The sequence below is a fragment of the Sminthopsis crassicaudata genome, chromosome 5 (genome assembly GCF_048593235.1).
Source record: "Sminthopsis crassicaudata isolate SCR6 chromosome 5, ASM4859323v1, whole genome shotgun sequence".
Lineage (NCBI taxonomy): Eukaryota > Metazoa > Chordata > Mammalia > Dasyuromorphia > Dasyuridae > Sminthopsis > Sminthopsis crassicaudata.
This window is the reverse complement of record NC_133621.1, coordinates 178,381,315-178,408,028: the sequence shown is the minus strand read 5'-3', so window position 1 is coordinate 178,408,028 and position 26,714 is coordinate 178,381,315. Positions and strand designations below refer to the sequence as shown.

Genomic DNA, 26,714 nt, shown 5'->3' with positions numbered 1-26,714 from the left:
AGGAAGAAACAAACACATATTAAGTACAACAGACACTGTAATAAGCCTTTTACAAATATTATCTCATTTGCCACTCAAAATGTCCCTATAAGGTAGGCACTGTTTTTATCCCCATTTTATAGTTGAGGAAACTAAAGTAAACATATGGTAAACAATTTGCCCAGAGTTGCACAAGTAGTAATTGATGCCTTATGTGAATTTATCTTCCTAAGTCTAGATGCAATGCTCCATTCTACTAAGCCACTTCACTGTCTGAGAGATCTAAAATCATTAGATCATTAGAAATTAAATTCATCTATGCCTAAAGGGGTATCAAACTGTGCATATCTTTGATCCAGCAGTATCCCTATTGGGTCTGTATCCCAAAGAGATCCAAAAAAAGGGAAAAGATACAAATGTGCTAAAATGTTTATGGCAGCTCTTTGTGTAGTGTCAAGGAATTGGAACTTGGGTGGATGCCCATCATTTGAGGAATGGCTGAATAAGGTAGTGTATATGAATGTTTCTGGAATATTATTGTTTTATAAGAAATGATCAGCAGAATGATTTCAGAAAGGTCTGAAGAGACTTAAATAAACTGATGCTAAGTGAAGTGAGTGAACCAAGAGATGACTGTACACATCAGCAACAAGATTATGTGATGATCAATTCTGATGGATGTGGCTCTTTTCAACAATGAAGTGATTCAGGCCCATTCCAATAGACTTGTGATGGAGAGAGCCATCTGCATCTAGAAAGAGAACTATGGGGATCGAATCTGGATCATAACATAGTATTTTTATTTTTTTGTTGTTTGCTTTTTTTCTTCCTTATTGTTTCCTTTTTGATCTGATTTTTCTTGTGCAGCGTGATAAATATGGAAACATATATGGAGGATTTGCACATGTTTAATGTATATTGGATTACTTTTGTCTAGGGAAAGGGGTGAGGGGAAGAGAAAGAGAAAAATTTGGAGCATAGGGTTTTGAAAGGGTGAATATTGAAAACTACATATACTTTAAAAATGAAAAGCTATTATTTAAAAAAAAAAGAAATTCAGTTCCTGGTTTAAGTCATTGAGGTCATTTAAGGAAGGGATAAAGCATTGTGCTAGAAAATGACATTAATCAACTTACACCTGAGGAAAGGGAAGACCAAACAAAGGCAAACTGGTTGACACACCATAGGGGAATTAAGATTATAATTGTCCTAAGCTTGAGAAAAAACTACTCACTTGATGTTATGAGAATAACATAGTTTCTTTAATATTGTTTTATATAATGAATTTATAAATGTTCCATTTTTCCAAAAAAGGGAATCTTTTAGTGATAACCTTTGTTAGTTACTTTGGAGCCAAACTTCATAGGCCGAAGATAATTGGAACAGGATGCCTAATTATGGGAGTTGGAACTTTGCTTATTGCTATGCCTCACTTCTTCATGGGACAGTAAGTCTAAAACAAACTATTCTAATATGTATAGATAACAGAATTCCATTCATATCGATCAACAAAAATTTACATTAATGAAATAACATAGTAGGCTAAGGTGATAATAATACTGTGTACTCTTTGTAACAAACTTAATTGGCAAAAAAAACAAACAAACAAAAACCACATCAGATTAAGGATATCATTATGAAGATTAATCAGTTATTATTTATTTGTTATCTATTATTTATGACACTGTTATAATACTTTTCCTGATAGACCATGGAAGATTTGTATTCTGAATTCAAAAAACTTATTCAACAAACTGGAGATACCGAACAAATCCTTATTAAAAATAGGCTAACAGTGAAAAGTAATTTATATAGTACCCAAGGCAGTTAAAATATAAAAAGAAAAAATAAATTAATATTGAGCCACGGCTTCACTAGATAGGAACACAACATAACTAATAGAGGCAGGCAGAAAGGAAGAAACAAACACATATTAAGTACAACAGACACTGTAATAAGCCTTTTACAAATATTATCTCATTTGCCACTCAAAATGTCCCTATAAGGTAGGCACTGTTTTTATCCCCATTTTATAGTTGAGGAAACTAAGGTAAACATATGGTAAACAATTTGCCCAGAGTTGCACAACTAGTAATTGATGCTTTATGTGAATTTATCTTCCTAAGTCTAGATGCAATGCTCCATTCTACTAAGCCACTTCACTGTCTGAGAGATCTAAAATCATTAGATCATTAGAAATTAAATTATATTAAATAGCTTAGAAAAGAGAACCCCTACTGTTCTGGCCTAAGAAGTATTCATGGAAGGATTAATTATTTTAATTCAATATTTATTGAGTACCTATATGTCAATGAATTGTGCTAGGTATGGAGGAGATAAAGATAATTTACCCAAACCATTCAAGTAGAAGGGATAGTATTTAAGGACCTGAATATCAGAGTTGAAGTCTTGGATTGAGGGAGCTGATTTTAAGTCACTTAATTTTTTTGTCTCAATTTCTTTGTAAATGAAAGAGTTGGAATTAGAGAACTTTTATCAATGATCTGACCTTTAAAATTCCAGAATGAGACAATGTTTCTGCCTTCAAAGATTTTCCAATTGAATATACATATAATACTAGGTAGAAAGTGGTAAATATATAAATTAAAGAATGAACAAAGTGTTCTAAGAAATTTAAATAAGAATAGAAGTTATGCACCTGAGAAAGGTTTGAACGTCAACACACAAGGAAAAAAATAACTAAGATGAGAGGAAAATAAACTGCAAAAATAGACTTCTCTTGACCACATAAACATTCATCCAATTTATTGTTGAATAAAATCTAGGTCTTTTTACTCCATGTTTAAATATAAACTATTAACCTATGAGTAACTCATTCTATCTAGATATGTCAACACTATAGTATATTTGGGAAAGGAAGTCAAAAAAGGATTTTGTGAAAATAAATTTTAGTCATATATATGAATTTCAATACTTCATAAGGATTATTCTGGCTTTAATAAAATTATAATAAAAGTTCTTTGCCCCCAAACCAGACTTGATATCTGATCACTAGAACAATTTTGACTCTTTTGATCTATTTTTATTTCCCTGTTTATTTTTTATGGCCTATATCAAGTCCACTTAATCCTCCCACTCTATTCTATTCTTTTCCAATATACAAATATGTAATTATTTTTCTCTAAGTTTATTTTACTAGCTGTGGTAATAGCAATATCAATAATAGCAGCATATATTTATGTATTCCAAAATCTTTCCAATCTCACCTCACATGATGTGTTTTTATTATTATTTCATTTTATTGATAAGAAAGCTCAGGATCAGAGAATTGGAATAGCTTTCCCTGGGTCACAGAGCTAATATATGGTGGAGCTGGAACTAAAACCCAATGCATTCTGATTCTAAATCCAGAACTCATTCCCACTATACTATGTACAATCTTTCTTTATAATATATAATAAATTTATTTATTCTAAAAGATCAGAGCTCTTTCCTCTCATTGCCTCTCACACATTACAGAGACATGCATGTATGTATGTTTGTTATTTGTACCTGGTTATAATGGTGATTATTGGTATTATGGAGTGATGGGTGCTATTTTATACTTCAGTCACTGGAGCATGATACTTTGAGTCACAAGAAAAAAAATTGTTACATGCATCCAATTTTCCCAACTAGAGATAAATAACTGGCATGCAATTTGGATAAATGATTTCTAAAAGCTCTTATTTCACAACCAAAGCACAAAACAAAAGTTATAAGAATAGTGATTAAATCACCATTCTACCTTTTAGCTAAAAAGAAATAGTTGTCCCTATTTTTATATTGTGGGTTACTTTAATATAGCATTAGATTGAATTTATAAAATGAATCTTCATCAATCACAGTATCATAGATTTAAGCTCTAGAGCTAGAAAGAACCTATGTGATAATTTAGTCCAACTCTCTTATTCTACAAGTGGAGAAATTGAGGTCCAAAGAGATTACATAACCTTTTCAAAGTCACACAATGACAGATCTTGGAATGCTGCCTTAAGAATGAATTTAACGCTCAAAGGTCACTGCTCCTTCCATAGCAAAAATTGAAAATAATGATCTACAAATTATTCTTACTTTAACTTTCTTCTCACTTATCCAGATCATTGACTGACCAAAACATAACTCTCAAGGTTTTTTCTTCTATATGAAATGGTATTTTTTTAAAGTTTACATATAACATTTGCTGTATAATTCTCATTTTAAAATCTGATAATTTTAATATTGTGTCAGATCCATAAATATCCCAAATCTATAGTGCATAGCCTATTACTAATGGCAATACAGTGTACATTGTTTTTGATTGAGTGAGTGAAAATTCTCAGAGTATATAAAGTCTTCATTTTATTTAGTTACAGTTATGAAAAATTTTCTCCTTCCAATTCCACCATCACTATTTCTCCATGCCTACAAGACCTCAACAAAAAAATACCACTTTCAGTTATGGAAAGATCTCAAGCCAACATAAATACAGGTAAGATTATTCCTTTAATTCTGAAAAAAAACCACAATATTATTTCATACCTGATTGACACCAATCTTCTACTAATGTCCTTTCCCCTCTGCCTTTATTGAAGTAGGCAACAAGATTATGAGAATGAAAATGTTTCCAAAATTACTAGTGTAGAGTATGTAGTTGGGAGAAATCAGCCAATTTAAACCTTTCTGAATCTTGAGGATTTGTGAAATTGTCTAGACAAGCTGAACTTCTTGTTAACAGGTTTAACAGATGGCTTTATTAAGGTAGGAGCTCTTCTCATCCACATTTGTGGATATTTATTGCTGAGTTAGTTGATGGAGGTGGGGGAGGATAAGGGCTCAGGATAGAATTTTCAGTGAATTAAACTACAATGATCCACTCACCTTTAGATTACGAATTATTCTCCCACAAACAGAAGTATAGCTGAGGTAAAGAATATTGCCAATATCAGTTCATGGCTTGCCAATTTTTCCCCTGAGGGAGGAAAAGAGAACCTAGAGATTTAGTAGTTTGAAGTCATTATATTGAAAAGAATTAGCATCTTTTGGTTCTTAAATTAGCCTTTTTAATCTTATTACAATGCTTTGCTATTGAATTTGTAGTTTTGCAAAGTCTATAAGAATGTACAAGGAGAGCTGGATTTAGTTTTCATGTTTGCTTATACTAAGTATTACATGTTAACTAGGGAAAAGTGATGAGAAATTTCAGAGCTAGATTGCTCTCAGGTAGATTCTAGAAAACTTATGTAAAAATAGATATAATAGATTTTTTAAAAGATATTAGCTCATTCTTACTGCTATCACATTGATGAGATATATACCTAATGATGAGGTTTATACCTCATTAAAATTAGGATTCTAGTGAGGTTTGGTGGCAGGATTGGGGTACAGGGAGTCACATGGAGCTCCCCTGCAACCCCTTTGGATTCGGCGCAAGGATACACAGTTAAATCAGGTCTAGTGGCAGCGAGAGTCCCCTGTAAATGAATTTATAGGCCCAAAAACCTAGATTGATAAAAAGAGGTTTATTGCAAGGTTTGGAAGTAAGGTTAAAGTCTACTTAGTAAAAGGCAGTAAAGAGAGGAAGAAATACACCACAAGTGGCGGGACAGAGAGTCTGTGAAGCATGGTTGCTGTCATCTTTCAACTCTCTGCCAAGGGATGATTTCTGCTTGGCTCTTTTATCTGCTTGAAGGGGCATATGGGTGGAGTTCCAGGTTGATTCCTAGAAGGCCAGAACATACCAGGAGGGGGTTGGGCTATCTGAGCAGATCATTAGAATGGGGGCTGAAAAGCCAAACCAGCTCACATCCAGTGGGGGCTGGGTACATCCCAAACCGGCTCAGATATGTATCTCTCCCCAAGGAACACAAAAGGGTGGTTTTGAGCAGATCTTGTAAATCAAAGATCACTCCCAAAGGAAGTTATAGATCAGACAAGGAATCTTAAAGGGGCTATCGTCTCAAATTGTTAAAATATTTGCTGAAAATACATTCAAGTTAAAATTTAAGAGAGAAAAGATTGTGGTAGTAATTTTTACTTTGATTTTCTTGAAAGAATAAAGGAAAAAAAGCATTTATTAAGCCTCCCTATGTGCCAGGCACTAAGTGCTAAGGATATAATCTTAAGTCATAACAATCTTTCCTCCCCCAAGTCCTTTGGGGATTTATATTCTAAAGGGGGAGAAGACAATATGAGGGAGTCATGGCTATCAAGATATGTGTTGATTTGGGAAGTCACATGAATAGTAAATATAGTAGGTTTCCTATAGCAAGTAACTATTGGTTTTATTTTGTCTCCTAAACTTGAAAATAGATTGAGGTGGAAAGGGTATGGGAGATACATAGTGGCAGGACACATGGAGAGACTATAATACAATTTAAATTTGCAACATGTCTGGGACCAGCTAGATAGCAGCATTGACATATTCACTCCTTCAGGATAGCTTAGAGGAAAGGCAAATGTTCCAAAATGGAGAGTATTATGTCCTACAGAGCTTGGATGTTATTCTGGTGGATGCAGAAGATAGAACAGAGAACAGAGGTACAACATCACAAACTTTGGAGGTTTCACAATATAGGTATTGATTTTTTAAAATAACATTAATATAGTCAGTAACTTAGGCAACATTCTTGAGAATCTATTTTACTTATGACTTTATTTGCTCTTCTATTCTTTGGGTGTTGCCAAAGAAAACATCTGTATTTGAATAGTGGTCAAATTTTAACTCTTGTTCCATTTCAAATTTTATTAAGGATGTGAAACAGAAACTCGAACCTCCATGTGGGTTTATGTTTTTCTGGGAAATCTCCTCCGTGGAATAGGAGAAACTCCCATTCAGCCTCTGGGAATTACCTATATTGATGACCATGCCAGTGAGGACAATGCTGCATTTTATATTGGTAACAATTGCTTCTTAAATTGTCTCAGAAATAAATATTGGAGTACTTGGTACATATTTTTTTCCTATGTGAAATAAGGCAAAGAGTCCTGAAGTTAGCTTCAACTTTAGATTGTTACTTTCTAGATGTGTACCTTGGAAAAGTTCCTCCTAGCTACTACCTAAGATTTCATTTCCTCATCTATAAAAAGGGGATAATAATATTTGCATGTGGTAATTTACAGAGATGTGAGCACCACATTTCATGAAGTAAATAAAAATTATCTGAGACTGTAAAATATTCTAGAGCTATCAGTTATTGTGTAGTATGCGAGTGTAAGGGCTAGATATATGATTTTTATTGCTAAAAGGAAATTCCTATATAAGAAAACACTCTTCCAAGGTATAGCTCTGTACATTCCTTACAATTTATAAAATTAGAGCACTACCTAAGAATACTTGTCTAGGTTCACATTACCAGTATGTGTCTGAGGCTGGACTTGCCCTGTTTCTCAATGATATTGTTACAATGTTATTGTTGTTACTATAACTTTCACTTAAATCTATGAGGCATATTTATAATATAGAATAGGTATTCATGATAATATTCTTAACTTAAAATTGTGATTATAAAATTGCTCACATTTATGCCCCGAGTTAAAAAACAAAAACAAAAAAAAAAAAAAAAACTGGCATTGAGCTAGGGGGTAAAAATCTCAACCAAATGCTGGAACAGTTGCTTTCTCTGATATGGATCTTACTGCATCTTTATACTAAACAAAACAAAACAAACAAACCAACAGCAACAACAAAAGCAAGATCAACAAGTATTTATGAGAAATAATATCAATTCCAGTAATTATCTTTCTTAACAGAACAAACCTAAGAAAAACATAAAGAAAATTAATGTTGAGGCTGAGTAGACCTTGCCTATTTCACTTGGGGCTCTTTGTTTCTTTCAGTATCCTTGTTACTAGGACAACTACCCAGGATAAGAAACAGTTCTCTCCAGTATTTTCATCTAGATAGACGTCATCTCTCATCTTCTTAAATAAAACTACTCCCAATGTGGCACACTCAAGCCATTGTCATGGAGTGACTGCCACTTCTCTTTCTTCATTCCTCTGTCCCTTCCAGAGAGTCCAAAACTCATGCAAACATAAAATCCTCCTCTATACCTCTCTACCCCTTTTCTAAGACTGATCTCTGCTTTGTTATCTCTCTATATGGAAACAATTACAAATCTCATTTGTTAGTCAAAGGTTATTATTTGTTGAGGTTATTAACATCATTAATTATTAATAAGATTAATAATAATTCATAGCAACATGATGTCCTCAATTTATTATGCCCTTTTATTTGGCATTCTACATACCTCATTTCATGAGATGCAGCATTACCTATAAGTAGGTGATGCAAGCATAATTCCCTGTTTCAGATGAGTAGAATGAAGATCAATGAGGTTAAAGAATTTGTTCCTTTATTTATAAACAACTTGAAGGTTGGGTAAGTTTGTTTTTCTTTTTTTTTTAATGGTCATCATCTAGTAGAAGGGATTTGCATATATTAGTTTATAAATTTTTGTTGAGTTAAATTGATCTCTAATGTGATTTGAAGATTAACAACAATATCTCTCATGGTCCTTTGATGCTCTGAGAATATTAATTGCTTTTCCAAATATAATATTTAGTCCAAAATGCTAATCCCTAATCACATAATTTTAAGTGATGCTTTATACAAAAACATTTTTCTCCAACTACCCTCATAAAATCTGTATCCCATAATAAATAGGAGAGAAAAATCAAATCAGTTGGAAAAAACCTAGAAGGCTATCCAGTTCAATATATATCTGAATAAAAATGTGAAATATGATCTATTGATCAAATCCTTAATTGAACTGACATTTATTGTTGAAGAAGTTCTGGATTTTAACAGTATATGCAAAGAGAAATTTGTTTTGTTTTTCAGGGTGTGTGCAGACAGTTGCAATTATTGGACCAATTTTTGGATTTCTTTTAGGCTCACTATGTGCCAAACTATATGTTGACATTGGCTTTGTAAACCTAGGTAAGAAGAATTTTTTTTTTAAGAAAATGAGTTATTGTGGGTTCTTTCAAAAAGATGATATGCATAATATTCACGATGCTTAGAAATTATATGTTAATGAAATGACTAATTGAAAAATAATTCTTATTATGTTATTTTTCTCCATGTATATTAATAAGAGAAACATGAAAAGACAGGTGATGAAATGGCTTATTATTTCTTGTTAGAATGTATTATCTTTCAAGGTCTCAAGTTAAAATACATTCCTGGACAGGAAAGCCTGAAAGCTGCAATAATTTCCTGGTTTTGAGAAAGTACAGGTATGTCAACATTTTACAACCATACCCATTGACAATGTTATTTGGAAGTTCAAAAAATACATGAAGACCTTATAATATTCTGGAAATCAAATGTCTTTTTATTCTACAAAATTATCTGTACATTCGGTCTGTGTTAGGATTACAAGGTGAAAACTCAGGTTGTCTGGGCAATTCTCTAGCTCAGAACCTTTAGTTCCAACCTTTAGGGGGAGTTTACACCTTTGAACTTCTGAAAAGGAATTTACACAACCTTTAAAAGGAGCAAGTTCATTGGTTGAAGTATTTTCTCACAAGCCCTATTGAGTTCTCACTACAATCTCTGCTAGGATAAAAGAGGAGGGCAGGAGGGCAAGGAGTTAGTCTACTTGGGACAGAGTTGGGATGGTACTCTGGGACAGTGTTGGGACGGTACTCTGGAAGGAGAGAGTCTGACTGGAAGCTCCAGAAGCTTCCCAAGAAACCTGCTTACAGAGGAAAAGATTTTACAGAAAAGAGATCTCCTCCCAGAGAAGGATTATAATTGAAGAGATGACAGGACCTTTACAATTCAGCCCCCCAAGTGGGGCATGATGGCAGCCAAGGTCACATCCAGAGAAATTTAAGACATGATCAATCAGCCAAAAGGCAATCAGATGGAAGAAAGGGATTGAAATTAGGATAAATAAAGTTGTATGCAGTAGAGACTACTGAGATATTCCCTGGAGAAGTGAAATCTGTTCCTGTTCAGCCTCTGGATCCTTTGCCTCCAGGCACAGTAGGCTTGATCATTTCACCTTCTGAGAGTGCTTACAAAACAGTGTCCATCCATACACTGATGTGGGAAACTGGGGAATGTGTAGATAATATCCCAGTCACTAACACAGGTAGACAATGTGTGATTTATCAACCAGGAAAAGTAGTAGCATCAGGCTTATTGTTACATACCCCTAATAAGCAATCTGGTGACAGTCACCCAGATTCTGACTCCAATGAACAAAATTCAGGAATATATTGGACAGCAGCTGTGACAGCTGACCGACCTATGCTTACTATTTATATAAATGGAATACCATTTGAAGGATTGGTAGACACGGGTGCAGATCGTACAGTTATTAGAGGTGCCAATTGGCCCAGTCACTGGCCAAAGATTAAGGCAGACACCTACATGTCTGGGGTAGGAGGATCAATAGCAGCTGAAGTTAGTGCTATCCCTTTAAGATGGATATTTGAAGGTGAAACAGGAGTTTTTACTCCTTTTGTGGTTGAAAAAATCCCCATCAATCCTGGGGAAGAGACATTTTACAGCAGATAGGATTACAAATAAGCACTTCAGCTTTTTAGGCAGGGCTGCTGTTGAAGGCCTACCTGTACTTTCACCGGTTCCTATTCAGTGGAAGACTGATTCACCAATGTGGGTAGAACAGTGGCCCTTATGAAGTGATAAAATTCAGGCCTTATTAGATATAGTGCAAGAACAACTTGACCAAGGACACTTGCGGCCTTCTCTAAGTCCTTGGAATTCCCCAGTATTTGTGGTGAAAAAGAAATCTGGAAAATGGAGGATGTTAACTGATCTAAGAAGAGTAAATGAATAGATGGAAACTATGGGAACTCTTCAACCTGGACTTCCATCTCCTACTCAGTTGCCAAGAGAATGGCCTCTTTGGGTTATAGACATTAAGGATTGTTTCTATTCTATCCCTCTAGATAAGGAGGATATGAAAAGATTTGCCTTTTGCAATGCCTAGCATTAACTTAGCTGAGCCTTATAAAAGATATGAATGGACAGTTTTGCCACAGGGAATGAAAAACAGCCCTACTATGTGCCAAATGTATGTTGCTGCTGCTCTTGCCCCAATAAGAAAAGTATTTCCAAAAGTAATATTGTTACATTATATGGATGATATTTTGGGATGTGCACCTGAGGAACAAATGTTAGAAGCATGTCTACAAAAGACCATAGAAACAATAAAGTACTACAAACTGCTTATAGCTACAGAAAAAATTCAAAGACATGCTCCTTTTCAATATTTAGGATATGAAATATATCCTAAGATACTCACAGTACAAAAGCTTTCTTTAAGAACAAAGAAGTTGGACACCTTAAATGATTTCCAAAAAATTAATAGGAGATATCCAATGGATGTGTCCAGTGTTAGGCTTTATCAATCAACTTCAATCTTTATAAGACATTTTAAGGGGAGACAGTGCTTTAAATTCACCACGCCAGTTTACAAAAGAAGAACAAGAGGCTTTGAGAGAAGTTGAACTGGCTTTATCCAATGTGGTTGAAAGAGTCACTCAAAAACCCTTGGAAACATCAGTATTTGCTACAAAAGAGGCACCCACAGCAGTCCTTCATCAAGAAGACAGTGTGATTGAGTGGGTGAACCTCCCAGCACAACCAGAACAAAGCCTTACTCCTTACCCAGTGCTTGTGGCTAGAATTTTATTAAAGGCTTTATTAAGAGAGTAATACAATTATCTGGAATAAGTCCTGAAAGAATATACACATTCTATACTAATGCACAAAATTATGTATGCTGTGAGGCCATCCCAGAATGGCAAATTTTATTGGCCACAGCTCCAAATTTTGCACATGGGTCTCCATTAAAGATAACCCGGCTACTACATAATTGGCGATGGATTCTTGAAGAAAAGGTTTCTAAGGTTCCTCTTAAAGGACCAACAATCTTTACAGATGCCTCCAAAGAAAATATTTGTGCTGTATAATCTCATGATTTAACCATAAAGAGAGTAGTCAGGACTCCTTTTCAGTCCACTCAACAGAATGAATTATTTGCTATTATGCTAGCTCTTACTTATTACCCAGGAGATGTAAATATAGTTACTAATTCAGCCTATTCAGTAGCTGTAGTACAAAGAATTGCCACAGCCCAAATAAAATATGCAGCCTCTAATATTTATCAGCTCTTTAAGGAACTTCAAGAGCAAGTGAGAAAACATCCAGGCAAGATTTATATCTTGCATGTCCACTCACATAGTGGACTTCCAGGTCCTATTTTTGATGGAAATTCAAAGGCAGATAGCCTTCTAACCATGTTAGCCAGTAGTCCTTTATTTCAGGAAGCACAAGAATCTCATTCTAAATATCATCAGGCTGCTCGAGCTTTACATTTACAATTTGGAATAACAAGAGAGGAAGCGAGGAGTATAGTAAAAAGCTGTACTGCTTGCCTTCCTTTCCACACTCCTACACTCCCTCCAGGGAAGAATCCTCATGGTTTGAGATCCAATGAAATCTGGCAAATGGATGTGACCCATTATCAGTCTTTTGGTCATCTGTCTTTTATCCACGTGGTGATAGATACCTTTTCATGATTCACTTTTGTAGTGCCAATAGCAAAAGAGACAACCCGAGTGGTCAGTGAATTCCTTATCCAAGCATTTGCAATTATGGGTGTGCCACAAGAAATAAAAACAGATAATGGACCTGCATATAGTTCTAAACATTTTGCGCACTTTTGTGCACAGTATAAGATTTTACACACCATTGACATACCTTTTAATCTGCAAGGTCAGGCAATAGTAGAGAGAAGAAACAGAGACATTAAGACACTCCTCCAAAAACAAAAGAAAGGAGGAGCCGCAGGTAACCCTAGAGAACTTCTAAATTTAGTTCTCTATACCATTAATTTTCTAATTTTTGACAAAGATGCACTGGCTCCAGCAGACAGATTTTATAACCCACCACAAGGGCAGTGTCCAGTACGAGCAGCTCCACTGTCCTTAGATAATTGCCAGGTGATGTGGAGAGACCCAGAAAGTGGTCAACAGAAGGGACCACATAAATTAACTGCTTGTGGAAGAGGGTTTGCTTATATTTCTTCAGATGGAGAAGGAATCAGATGGGTGCCAACGAGTCATATTTGCCTTGTCCATCAGAGAGAGACAGGAAAAAAGAAATACCTCAAAACAAAGGAGAAAATCTAAGAAATATCTGACACTAAAAGAGCATGACTAATAAGAAGACTGTTAAAGAACTTTAAAACCAGCAGGAATCATTGGATTTCCTAACACAAGATGAGACTAATGGACAATGGACTTATGGAGATTTATAAATTTTCAATTTATGATGATTTGATCATGTTATTTGTTACATACTTCTAGCATGTGTTATGTTACTATGTTACTATGTGTTTATGTAATTTATTTAATTATATGTAATACCTCCCATATTGATGGATTTATGTTTCAAGGCCATGATCACCCTATGTTCATGAATGATTGAAAATGCATTTGTTAAAGTGCTTATTATGTAGTAGGTGATATGCTAAGCCTATGGATAGACAACTAGGTGGTATAGTCAGGAAAGCATGACTTCAAGTTGAGTCCCAGACATTTACTAGGTATATGACAAAGAGCAAATCATTTAACTTCTATTTAAATTTCTTAATCCTATTTACTTTGGTTTCCTTATCTGTAAAATGTTCTAGAGAAAGAAATGGCAAAACACCCCAATATTTTTGCCAACATAACAGGGTCAGACATGACTTAAAATCAACACAAGTTTTCACTCAGTCACCATCAAAATGTGAAAGTTAAAAAGCTGAATAGAATTACTTCCCTAGAAACTGGTGGAATGGATGCTGAGGGTCAGGTATAAAGAGTGATAGCAGGATGAGTGATCTAGCATATGGATACAGCTAAATATAAAACATTTGTGCTAAAAGGGAATTGATCTCAATTCAGGAATGAAACAATGGGAAATATATGGTCTAAATCGTGACCTGTGAAAAACTATTTTGTATAGAATAATTTAAGTGGACATTGCTTTTCTGATTTGTAGTTGGTAGTATCCACCATTAGTGTTTGCTAATTTTACTAATCTCAAGTAACATCTGCTGGTATCATGTCTCCAGTTGGCAGATCTCTTTACTCTCAAATGAAATATATTTATATTTATAAAAATTGTTTACCAGTATAGGTGATTTCCTTGGTAGAATACTCTTCAGGTGAAGATTTTTCTTTTTAAAAAGTTATACACACATATATTTCCTCAGTTACATGTAATATTATTTTTGTTTGTTTTTAAATTTTTGAGTTCCAAATTATCTCCATTCTTCTGCTTCCCACACCTCCATTGAAAAAGCACATATGAAGTTATGTAAAACATTTCCATAAAAGTCATGTAGTAAAAGAAAACATACATTTCCCCCCAAAATAAATCTCTTAAGAAAAAAAATTAAAAAGTATGCTTCAGTCTGGATTCTGACATAATCAGTTCTTTCTCTGTGTATGGAGAGCATTTTTCATCATCAGTTCTTCAGACTAGTCTTGGACCATTGTATTGTTGAGAATAGCAAAGTCATTCACAATTGATATCCTACAACTTTGCCAGTAATATGTACATGGTACATTTTATTTTGCTTGCACTCACAGAAGACTTTCTAGGTTTTTCTAATGGCATTCTGCTAATCATTTATTATAGAAAAATAATATTCCATCTAAATCACATAGTATAATTTATTCAGCCATTCCCCAATTGATGGATATCTCCTCAATTTCCAATTCTTACAATGAAGATTTTCTTCCCTTACAGCTAATTTCTATGTGCTATCTTTCCTTTAAGGGGAAGGAATGTCTTGCTTGATTTATTTTCCTATTGTTCAGCCCTGTGCTTACCACATAGTGAACGCCACAATAATTACAATAATAATAATGTCATATTTATATAGTGTTCTAATATTTGGAAAGTGCTTTACAAATAACATTTTATTTTATCCTCACAACTATCCTATATCCATTTTACAGGCAAGAAAATGAGATGTAAGTTACATAGCTTATTCATAATAACTCAAATAATAAATGTGTGAAGCTATTAGAAATTAATGTGGGGCAATCATCCTCTGTGTGACTAACTAATCAAATTTCTGGTGCTGGAAGTGTTTAAATAAATGTTTCTAGATGGACAACTCAGTTATCTTCTTTCTCTTTTAGATAACCTAGCCATTACTCCAAAGGACACACAATGGGTAGGTGCCTGGTGGCTAGGTTATTTAATAGCAGGTGCCCTAAGTCTTATTGCAGCTGTACCTTTCTGGTTCTTGCCAAAGAATCTCATGAAACCTGTAAGCAGGAAAGATTCCATTTCTTCTTCTGAAAAATCAAAGTTTATTGTTGAAAATCCTAAAGAATATCACATACACTATCAGGAGAAAGTGACAATGCTAGAAATGGCAAGAGGTGAGTAAACTTGCACATGTTATTTTTATATTCCTTAGATATTTTACATAAGGACAAACATTAAAGGTTTCATAGTGTGGGTGGCACATTGAGTCTAGAAAGAAAAGAAAAATTTCAAGAAGAGGAGTAGGAGGATTCTTTAGATATGGGACATGGAATGGAGGCTGGAAAGGGCAGAACATGATGAGAAAACATAGAGGATGAAGGAAAATATTCATATAAAAGAAGACAGGATGGATTAAACGGAGATATATTAAAAAAAACTCTTTAAAATATAAGATTAAAATTTTTTTTAATTTACCCTTCATATAAAAAGCAATCACTAACAGTTTTGGAATTGTGTGGGGCATGATATAGTAAGACTTCTATATTGGAAAGATTACTCTGTTAATTGTAGATTGGCGAGGGAAGAGATTAGAGAAAGATCAGTCAGGACACCACTGAAGTACAGTACAATACTATAATATAGTAGCATATATAAGGTCGAACCAAGACATTATCTACATGAGAAAGGGAAAAAAGGATATATGGAGAAGATATTTTAGCTTTGAGATGACTGGAAACTGGTATTATTCAAATGAGAGGCAGGGAAAAGTTAAAAATGATTGAGAATATCTGAAAAATTAATTAAAACCTATCTTATCTTTTTTGGGGTAACTGGTCCATTTAATTTTTATTTTACAGATTTTCTACCTTCTCTGAAGAGGCTTTTTGGAAATCCAGTGTACTTTTTATACTTGTGTGCAAGCACTGTTCAATTTAATTCTTTATTTGGAATGTTCACATACAAACCTAAATATATTGAACAACAGTATGGACAATCATCTTCGAAGACAAATTTTGTTATAGGTATGGTTTCCTTGACTTGTAAATCTTTTCAAAACTGAATTTTCTTTGGGTTATGTTTTTCCCTAAGAAGTTGAGGGGGAAAATTTATTCTGAGGTATAAATGTGATAAAAGCTCTAATAGGGAAAAGTATCTAATTGTGTATGTGCTTATGTCATAACAAGACTTACTTGCTGATTATAAGGCAGTTTTCAGTGTGAATAAACTAGGGATAAGTCATAGGTTATAGCCCTGAAAGGAAATTTAGAAATCATCTATCCCTATCTTCATTCTTAACTTACATATTAAGAAACTGAAGGCCAAAGAGATGTGACTTTTGCCCAAGATCACCCAGGTGAGTGATAGAGCCCAGATTCTATTTCAAGTCCTGAGATTCCAAATTTAGCTCTCTTCAGCACTATGCTAAGATAATCTCCAATTATTAATAAGGAGATATCAAATAGCTCATCTTTATCAGCAGCTTTTTAATGCTTTAATATTTTACATGCAGTCCAAATCTCAATATCATTACTTGCTGGAACTCTATCTTTCCAGAAATCAGCAAGAGTCAGGATCACTAAACGTCTTTATTCTAGATCTTTACCGTCGCCTCCAACGCCAGGTCACGAGTGCAAGTGAGCGTGAGTTCCACCACCCAAGTTTCTCCTGCTCCTCCCACACAAGTCACTTCCCTCTCTTTGTCTCACCAATCAAGTCAGCACAGAACAGCTGGGGAGGGTCAACCTTAAACAAGTTAATAGGGAACCGTCCAATTGGCAATTAGTCTCACGTGCTTCATCATCCAAGTGCATTGCTCAGTTCTAGCCCTTTACAGTGGGGAAACTGGGACACTGATGCATTGTTGGTGGAGTTGTGAAAGGATCCAGCCATTCTGGAGAGCAATTTGGAACTATGCCCAAAAATTTATCAAACTCTGCATAGCCTTTGATCTAGCATTGCTGCTATTGGGCTTATATCCCAAAGAAATACTAAAGAGCGGAAAGAAACATATATGTGCCAAAATGTTTGTGGCAGCTCTTTTTGTAGTGGCTAGAAACTGGAAAATGAATGGATGTCCATCAATTGGAGAATGGTTGGGTAAATTATGGTATATGAATGTCATGGAATAGTATTGCTCTGTAAGAAATGAGCAACAGGATGAATACAGAGAAGTTTGGAGAGACTTACATGAACTGATGCTGAGTGAAATGAGCAGAACCAGAAGATCATTATACACTTCAACAACAATACTGTATGAAGATATATTCTGATGGAAGTAGATATCTTCAACATAAAGAAGATCCAACTCACTTCCAGTTGATCAATGATGGACAGAAACAGCTACACCCAGAGAAGGAACACTGGGAATTGAATGTAAACTATTAGTACTACTGTCTTTCTACCCAGGTTACTTATACCTTTGGAATCCAATTCTTAACATGCAACAGAAAATTGGATTTACACTCATATATTGTACCTAGGTTATACTGTAACACATATAATATGTATGGGATTGCCTGTTATCTATAGGAGGGAGTAGAGTGAGGGAGGGGAAAATTTGAAAAATGAATACAAGGGATAATGTTATAAAAAATTACTCATGCATATGTGCTGTCAAAAATTATAATTATAAAATTTATTTAAAAAAGAACAAGAAAGCTAGTACTGTGAAAATTGTCAAGACTAAGTGAGATACTATTTTTAAATTGCATTAGCTATCTAAGCAAAATTTTCATTTTTCCAGGACTTGTACTTATAACAATACTTCATTATTGGCAGGATAGTGTTATGTGGGGTACATTTGTGAATATGATTATTACTTTACTTATACATCTAGATACATTTAAAAGCCATTAGAAGTCATATTTTCTCCTGTCTTATTTCCCTTTGTTGTGTTTTTCTTTTAACAGACTTCTGTATCTGTCAGTGTAAGTCAAAATGCATTAAATTATATAATAAAACTTTGTTCATAAGAACCATGTTCATTCTTTCACAAACAGAAACAAATCAATCACATACTAAACTGGGAGCCAAAAGAAAACTAATGACTTGTCCAGAAATAACTTACTATTTTAAAATCAGAATAAAATTTTTTCTATCCTTATTCTCAATCTACTGTTCTATGCAATACAATTTGTGATCTAGTTGGATTGCCATGGAGAAATACATTTCATAGAAATAGATGGAGGATAACTGGTTAAATGACATATTTTATAAACAAACCTAGAAATGTTGTAATCCTTGTTTTTTTCATTTTAAAAAGACACAGAAATACATACACACAGGTATGGAAGGAGATAGAGAATCAAAAGTTGTGTCTAATACAATGTTAATTATGTTGCTATTACTTTCAAATGGTCAAAAAAGAAGCTCATATAGGATTGCTCTCTTCATATATGAGTAAAACTAATAGAGAGAACCAAGAGGTGTGATTTATTAACAAATAAAGTATATGGTATTGAGAATAAGTTTTTAAGTCTTAGATTCTATGTTCTACTTTCAATAAGACCAACACTTTAAGCCAGATGTTTTTCATTAAAAACAACTTCTCCAAATTTGTTAATTTTCCCTTCTCATTTAGAATTAAAACTGCTCCTTGAATCATGTACTTTAAAACCACATGAAGGAAGAATTAGAAGACCAATTGGCTTTTTATAGGCTATGACACCATAGGGAATTTTTGAGGCACTCTTCTTTGATTAAAAAACATACACAAGCTCAATAGAGGTACTAAGATGTGTATTAATTAAATAGCATTATTTTACATGTCATATAAACCCTGTTAGATTCAGTTAGAGTTGTTTAAATTTGCATTTCTCCAATGAGTAGTGTCTCAGAGAATTTTTTCATATGACAAGATGTGGCTTTAATTTCTTCACCTGAAAATTGTCTGTTTGTATATTTTGATCATTTATCATTTAGGGAATGTTTTATATTCTTCCAAATTTAACTTATTTCTTTCTTTATATATTTTAGAAATGAAGTCTTTTTCAGAAACACTGACTGTAAAAATTTCCCTCATCTTTCTGCTTCCCTTGTAATCTTGGCTGTGCTGATTTCTTTCCTCCTTTCCAATTTTTTTTGAAGTGAGGAGAGACTACAGAGTTTTAAACTTTGAGTTTTTTATTATTTATGATGTGGAACTTATTATGATGTAGAATGTATTTTGTTATTCAAAGTTTGCAACTCTTCTTTTTAAAATTTACTTATATCTATTGACCATACCATTAGAAAATAATATATTTATGTTAATTCCTTAATCTATCTTGGTTATCAGATTTTGATCAAAGGTATTTGATACAAACATTTTACCCCTTGTTCCTCTATATCCCATTCTGTCAGCCAATAAAATTTTATCAAGTATCAAATATATGTTAGGCCTTATACCATATGCTGAAGATGTACAAAATGAAAATGAAAACAACCCTTTCTTTCAAGAAGCTTGTATTACATCAGAATATTGTAATATAATCCAAGCTGCATTGCTTTTCTTCATATAAAAGCTTCTTGACATTTATTTTATTTTATTTTTTATTAATTTTTATAATTATAACATTTTCTTTGACAGTGCATATGCATAGGTAAATTTTTAACAACAGAATTCATATGGAACAAAAGGTCGAGAATTTCAAGGGAAGTAATGAAAAAAAAATTAAATGAAGGTGGTCTAGCTGTACCTGATCTAGAACTATATTATAAAGCAACAGTCACCAAAACTATTTGGTATTGGCTAAGAAATAGACTTGTTGATCAGTGGCATAGTTTAGGTTCACAGGGCAAGATAGTGAATAAAAATAGCAATCTAGTGTTTGACAAACCCCAAAGATCCCAAATTTGGGGATAAGAATTCATTATTCGACAAAAATTGCTGGGAAAACTGGAAATTAGTATAGCAGAAACTAGGCATGGACCCACATTTAACGCTTCTTGACATTTTGTAATCAAAATTGTCCATATTTCCATATTTATGTTTATTTCTAAACCTTTTTTTTTAATCAATCCTCTCCTAGTTTTAAAATAATACTGTTTTCCAAATTTTTTGTTAATTGTAATATACTTTACATTGAGGTCATATATTCATTGGGCTTTATTATATTCTGTACTATAAGATACTTGTTAAAAGTTTTTCTAACTTCTTATTGATTAGAAGTTCCTTAGCCTAATTTTAAATTATTTTGAATTTATAAAGTAGTACTTATTGAGTCTAATTTTTTTGACTCTTATGTAATATTTCAAAATATATACAGAATTGTGGACCTCACAGATACACTTTAAATGAAAGCTAGGCATGTAGAAATTGCAGGTCTTTCCAATATTTTTTCTTCTCCTAGACTGACTTTTTCAGTGAACTAGTATTTTTTAAACTCCTGCTATATACCAGACACTGTGCTGAGCCCTGAACACTTAGGATAAAGAGAAAGCTAAAATTCCATAATTGGCCGGTTTTCATTCAAAATGTTTGTTTCAAAGTTGTTTTCATTCAAAATGTTTGTTTTTAATCTTGGACCTCCATGCAGATTATTACACTTATCTATTTTTCACATTGATATTTTTTATTTTAACTTATGAAATTAAACACTTCCATACCATAGATAGTGATATTGCTAGGTCATAATTATGCATGGTTTTATAGTCCATTGGGAATAGTTCCAAATTGCTCTATAGAATATGGAATCATCTCACAACTACACTAAAAAAGCATTAATGTGTTTCATTTTTCCCAAAACCCTTCCAACATTTTAATTTTCCTTTTCCTATAGACCAATTTAATTTAATAAGTATATGATATTCAAAATTATTTTAATTTACATTTGTCCAATCAATAGTGGATTAAAAGTATTTTTCACATAGGTATAGATAGCTACGATTACTTCATCTGAAAACTTCTTTTTGGATCATTTATGAAATGGAAAATAGCTCTTATTTTTTATAAATTTGGTTTGGATTTTGATATGTTATAGAAATGAGGCCTTTATCAGAGAAACTTGCTTCAATTTCTTTTTTACAATTACTCTTACTAACTGTATTTTCCCATTTATTTGTTTTTCTCTCTCCTTTCATCTTCTCCCTATTTAAGTGTGGGCTTCTGACTACTTCTCCTCCTATCCGCCCTCTCCTCTTTCATCACTCCCATTTTCCTTTCCCCTCTTATTATCATTTAGAATAATATACATTTCTTTTTTTTTACTCTCTCAATCTTTCTTTTTTAAAAATTTTTATTAATTTTTATAATTATAACATTTTCTTTGACAGTACATATTCATAGGTAAATTTTTTTACAACATTATTCCTTGTACTCCCTTCTGTTCCAAATTTTTCCCCTCCTTCCCTCCACCCCCTACCCTAGATGGCAGGAATTCCCATACATATTAAATATCTTATAGTATATCCTAGGTACAATATATATGTGCAGAACTGAATTTTGTTGTTGTTGTTTTTGCAAAGGAAGGATTATATTTGGAAGCTAAAAATAATCGGGGAAGAAAAACAAAACAAAACAAAAGAGTGCTCACAGTTTATACTCATTTCCCAGTGTTCCTTTTCTGGATGTAGCTGATTCTGTCTATCACTGATCATTTGGAATTGGATTAGCTCTTCTCTATGTTGAAGATATCCACTTCCATCAGAATACATCCTCATACAGTATCATTGTTGAAGTGTATAATGATCTCCTGGTTCTACTCCTTTCACTTAGCATCAGTTGATGTCTCTCCAAGCCTCTCTGTATTCCTCCTGTTGGTCATTTCTTACAGAATAATAATATTCCATAACATTCATATACCATAATTTACCCAACCATTCTCCAATTGATGGGACATCCATTCATTTTCCAGTTTCTAGCCACTATGAAAAGGGCTGCCACAAACATTTTGGCACATACAGGTCCCTTTCCCTTCTTTAATATTTCCTTGGGATATAAGCCCAGGAGTAGCACTGCTGGGTCAAAGGGTATGCACATTTTGATAACTTTTTGGGCATAATTCCAGATTGCTCTCCAGAATGGTTGGATTCTTTCACAACTCCACCAACAATGCATCAGTGTCCCAGTTTTCCCACAGCCCCTCCAACATTCATCATTATTTGTTCCTGTCATCTTAGCCAATCTGATAGGTGTGTAGTGGTATCTCAGAGTTGTCTTAATTTGCATTTCTCTGATCAATAATGATTTGGAACACTCTTTCATATGAGTGGAAATACTTTTAATTTCATCATCTGAAAATTGTCTGTTCATATCCTTTGACCATTTATCAATTGGAGAATGGCTTGGTTTCTTATAAATTAAAGTCAATTCTCTGCATATTTTGGAGATGAAGCCTTCATCAGAACCTTTAACTGTAAAAATGTTTTCCCAATCTGTTACTTCCCTTCTAATCTTGTTTGCATTAGTTTTGTTTGTGCAGAAACTTTTTAATTTGGTGTAATCAAAATGTTCTATTTTGTGATCAATAATGATCTCTAGTTCTCCCTTGGACACAAACTCCTTGCTTCTCCACAAGTCCGAGAGGCAAACCATCTCATGTTCCTCCAATTTATTTATGATTTCATTCTTTATGCCTAAATCTTGGACCCATTTTGATCTTATCTTAGTATGTGGTGTTAAATGTGGGTCCATGCCTAGTTTCTGCTATACTAATTTCCAGTTTTCCCAGCAATTTTTGTCAAATAATGAATTCGTATCCCAAAAGTTGGGATCTTTGGGTTTGTCAAACACTAGATTGCTATTTTTACTCACTATCTTGCCCTGTGAACCTAACCTATTCCACTGATGAACTAGTCTATTTCTTAGCCAATACCAGATGGTTTTGGTGACTGTTGCTTTATAATATAGTTCTAGATCGGGTACAGCTAGACCACCTTCATTTAATTTTTTTTCATTACTTCCCTTGAAATTCTCGACCTTTTGTTGTTCCATATGAATTCTGTTGTTATTTTTTCTAGGTCACTAAAATAGTTTCTTGAGAGTCTGGTTAGTATAGCACTAAATAAATAGATTAGTTTAGGGAGTATTGGCATCTTAATTATATTCGCTCGGCCTATCCAAGAGCATTCAATGTCTTTCCAATTATTTAAATCTGACTTTATTTTTGTGGCAATTGTTTTATAATTTTGCTCATATAATTCCTGACTTTCCTTTGGTAGATATATTCCCAAATATTTGATACTATCTACAGTTATTTTGAATGGATTTTCTCTTTGTATCTCTTGCTGTTGGATTGTGTTGGTAATGTATAAAAATGCTGAGGATTTATGTGGATTTATTTTGTATCCTGCAACTTTGCTAAAGTTCTGAATTATTTCTAACAGCTTTTTAGCAGAGTCTTTGGGGTTCTCTAAGTATACCATCATGTCATCTGCAAAGAGTGATAGTTTGATTTCCTCATTTCCTACTCTAATTCCTTGAATCTCTTTCTCGGCTCTTATTGCCAAGGCTAGCGTTTCTAGTACTATATTGAATAGTAAGAGTGATAGTGGACAACCTTGTTTCACTCCTGATCTTACAGGGAAAGGTTCTAGTTTATTGCCATTACATATGATGTTTACTGAGGGTTTTAAATATATGCTCGTTATTATTTTAAGAAATAGTCCATTTATTCCTATACTCTCAAGTGTTTTTAGTAGGAATGGATGTTGGATTTTATCAAATGCTTTTTCTGCATCTATTGAGATGTCATATGGTTTTTATTAATTTGATTATTAATATGGTCAATTATATTAATAGTTTTCCTAATATTAAACCAGCCCTGCATTCCTGGTATAAATCCTACTTGATCATAGTGTATTATCCTGGGGATGATTTTCTGAAGTCGTTTTGCTAATAGCTTATTTAAGATTTTAGCATCAATATTCATTAAGGAGATTGGTCTATAGTTTTCTTTCTCAGTTTTCAATCTACCTGGTTTAGGTATCAGTACCATGTCTGTGTCATAAAAGGAATTTGGTAGGATTTCTTCAATCCCTATTTTTTCAAATAGTTTATATAGCATTGGAGTTAGTTGTTCTTTAAATGTTTGGTAGAATTCACATGTAAATCCATCTGGTCCTGGGGATTTTTTCTTAGGGAGTTGGTTAATAGCTTGTTCTATTTCTTTTTCTGAGATGGGACTATTTAGACTACTTACTTCTTCCTCTGTTAATCTGGGCAAGCTATATTTTTGAAGGTATTCTTCCATTTCATTTAAGTTATCGAATTTATTGGCATAAAGTTGACCAAAGTAGCTCCTAACTATTGTTCTAATTTCCTCTTCATTAGTGGTGAGTTCTCCCTTTTCATTTTCAAGTCTAACAATTTGCTTTTCCTCTTTCCTTTTTTTTAAATCAGGTTTACTAAAGGTTTGTCTATTTTGTTGGTTTTTTCATAGAACCAACTCTTAGTTTTATTAATTAATTCAATAGTTTTTTTACTTTCAATTTTATTAATCTCACCTTTTATTTTTAGAATTTCAAGTTTTGTGTTTGTCTAGGGGTTTTTAATTAGTTCCTTTTCTAGCAATTTTAATTGTAAGCCCAATTTGTTGGCCCTCTCTTTCTCTATTTTATGCAAGTAGGCTTGTAGAGATATAAAACTTCCCTTTATTACTGCTTTGGCTGTATCATTTTGGTATGATGTCTCATTATTGTCATTTTCTTGGGTGAAGTTACTAATTATGTCTATGATTTGCTGTTTTACCCAATCATTCTTTAGTATAAGATTATTTAGTTTCCAATTATTTTTTGGTCTATTTTCCCCTGGCTTTTTTTTAAATGTTATTTTGATTACATTGTGGTCTGAAAAGGATGCATTTACCATTTCTGCCTTACTGCAATTGATTTTGAGGTTTTTATGCCCTAGTATATGATCAATTTTTGTATAGGTTCCATGAACTGCTGAGAAGTAAGTATACTCCTTTCTGTCTCCATTTAGCTTTCGCCAAAGATCTATCATATCAAACTTTTCTAGTATTCTATTTACCTCTTTGACTTCTTTCTTATTTATTTTGTGGTTTGATTTATCTAATTCTGAGAATGCAAGGTTGAGATCTCCCACTATTATAGTTTTGCTGTCTATTTCTTCTTGTAGTTCTCTTAATTTTTCTTTTAAGAATTTAGATGCTGCACCACTTGGTGCATATATGTTTAATATTGATACTGCTTCATTATTGATGCTACCCTTTAGCATGATATAATGCCTTTCCTTATCTCTTTTAATTAGATCAATTTTTGTTTTTGCTTGATCTGAGATGAGGATGGCTATCCCTGCTTTTTTGTCTTTGCCTGAAGCATAGTAGATTCTGCTCTACCCTTTTACTTTTAGTTTGAATGTATCATCCTATTTCAGGTGTGTTTCCTGTAAACAACCTATAGTAGGATTCTGACTTTTAATCCAATCTGCTAACTGCTTCCTCTTTATGAGGGAGTTTACCCCATTAACATTTATGGTTAGAATAACTAATTCTATATTGCTTGCCATCCTGTTAACCCCTGCTTATGCTTTTCTCCTTTCCTTCCCTCTTACCCCTCTACCCAGTATTAAACTTGTGAACACCACTTGCTTTTCACAGCCCTCCCTTTTTAGGATCCCTCCCCCACCTTAAAGATCCTCCCCTTATTTTACCCCTTTTCCTCGAAATTACTGTATTCCCTTCCCCTTAGCTTACTCCTTCCCTCTCACTTTTCAATGAAGTGGAAGAAGTTTCACCATAAATCGAATATGTCTATTGATAGACACTATGTTCATCTCCCTCCTTTCTTTCTCTCAGATATAATAGGTTACCTTTGCCTCTTCATGAGATGTAGTACCACCACTTTACACTTTTTTATGATATAATTTCCTTTCCACCTCTAGTTTCCAGGACAAATTATACACATGTTCTTTACATATTTTTATAACAGAAGTATAGTTCTCAAGATTTCTTTTTACCTTTTTAGAAATCTCTTGAGTTCTGTATTTGATGATCAAACATTTTATGTAGGTCTGGTTTTTTCATCAAGAATAGATGGAATTCATTTATTTCGTTAAATGTCCATCTTCTTCCCTGGAAAACGATGCTCATTTTTGCTGGGTAAGTTATTCTTGGCTGCATACCAAGTTCCTTAGCCTTTCGGAATATCATGTTCCAGGCCCTTCAATCCTTTAATGTGGATGCTGCTAGATCCTGGGTAATCCTTATTGTGTCTTCTCCATATTTGAATTGATTTTTTCTAGTAGCTTGCAGTATTTTTTTCCTTTGTCTGATGATTCTGGAATTTGGCCACTATATTTCTTGGCATTTTGATTTTAGGGTCCCTTTCCATAGGTGATTGATGAATTCTTTCAATGTCTATTTTACCCTCTGTTTCTAAAACATCTGGGCAGTTCTCTTTGATAATTTCCTGGAAAATAGTGTCCAGGCTCTTTTTTTCATCATATTTTTCAGGGAGTCCAATAATTCTCAGATTATTTCTCCTGGATCTGTTTTCCATGTCTGCTCCATTCATTGATCTTCTCGTTCTCTATTTTCTTCATTTATGTATTTAAAAATAA

The 26,714-nt window shown here is 33.6% G+C and overlaps 1 protein-coding gene across 3 annotated transcripts in view; it reads left to right on the top strand.

Moving 5' to 3' along the window:
- Positions 1–26,714, top strand: part of SLCO1C1 (solute carrier organic anion transporter family member 1C1) — a 156,415-nt gene that overhangs the window by 47,662 nt on the left and 82,039 nt on the right. For 2 of the 3 annotated variants that reach the window (XM_074268885.1, XM_074268887.1), the window contains exons 4-9: positions 1,294–1,426; positions 4,329–4,450; positions 6,711–6,857; positions 8,804–8,902; positions 15,142–15,387; positions 16,072–16,236. In XM_074268885.1, coding sequence (XP_074124986.1) covers positions 1,294–1,426; positions 4,329–4,450; positions 6,711–6,857; positions 8,804–8,902; positions 15,142–15,387; positions 16,072–16,236 — 912 coding nt within the window. The remainder of the gene's footprint in view (positions 1–1,293; positions 1,427–4,328; positions 4,451–6,710; positions 6,858–8,803; positions 8,903–15,141; positions 15,388–16,071; positions 16,237–26,714) is intronic. The other variant, XM_074268888.1, reaches the window with a different exon arrangement.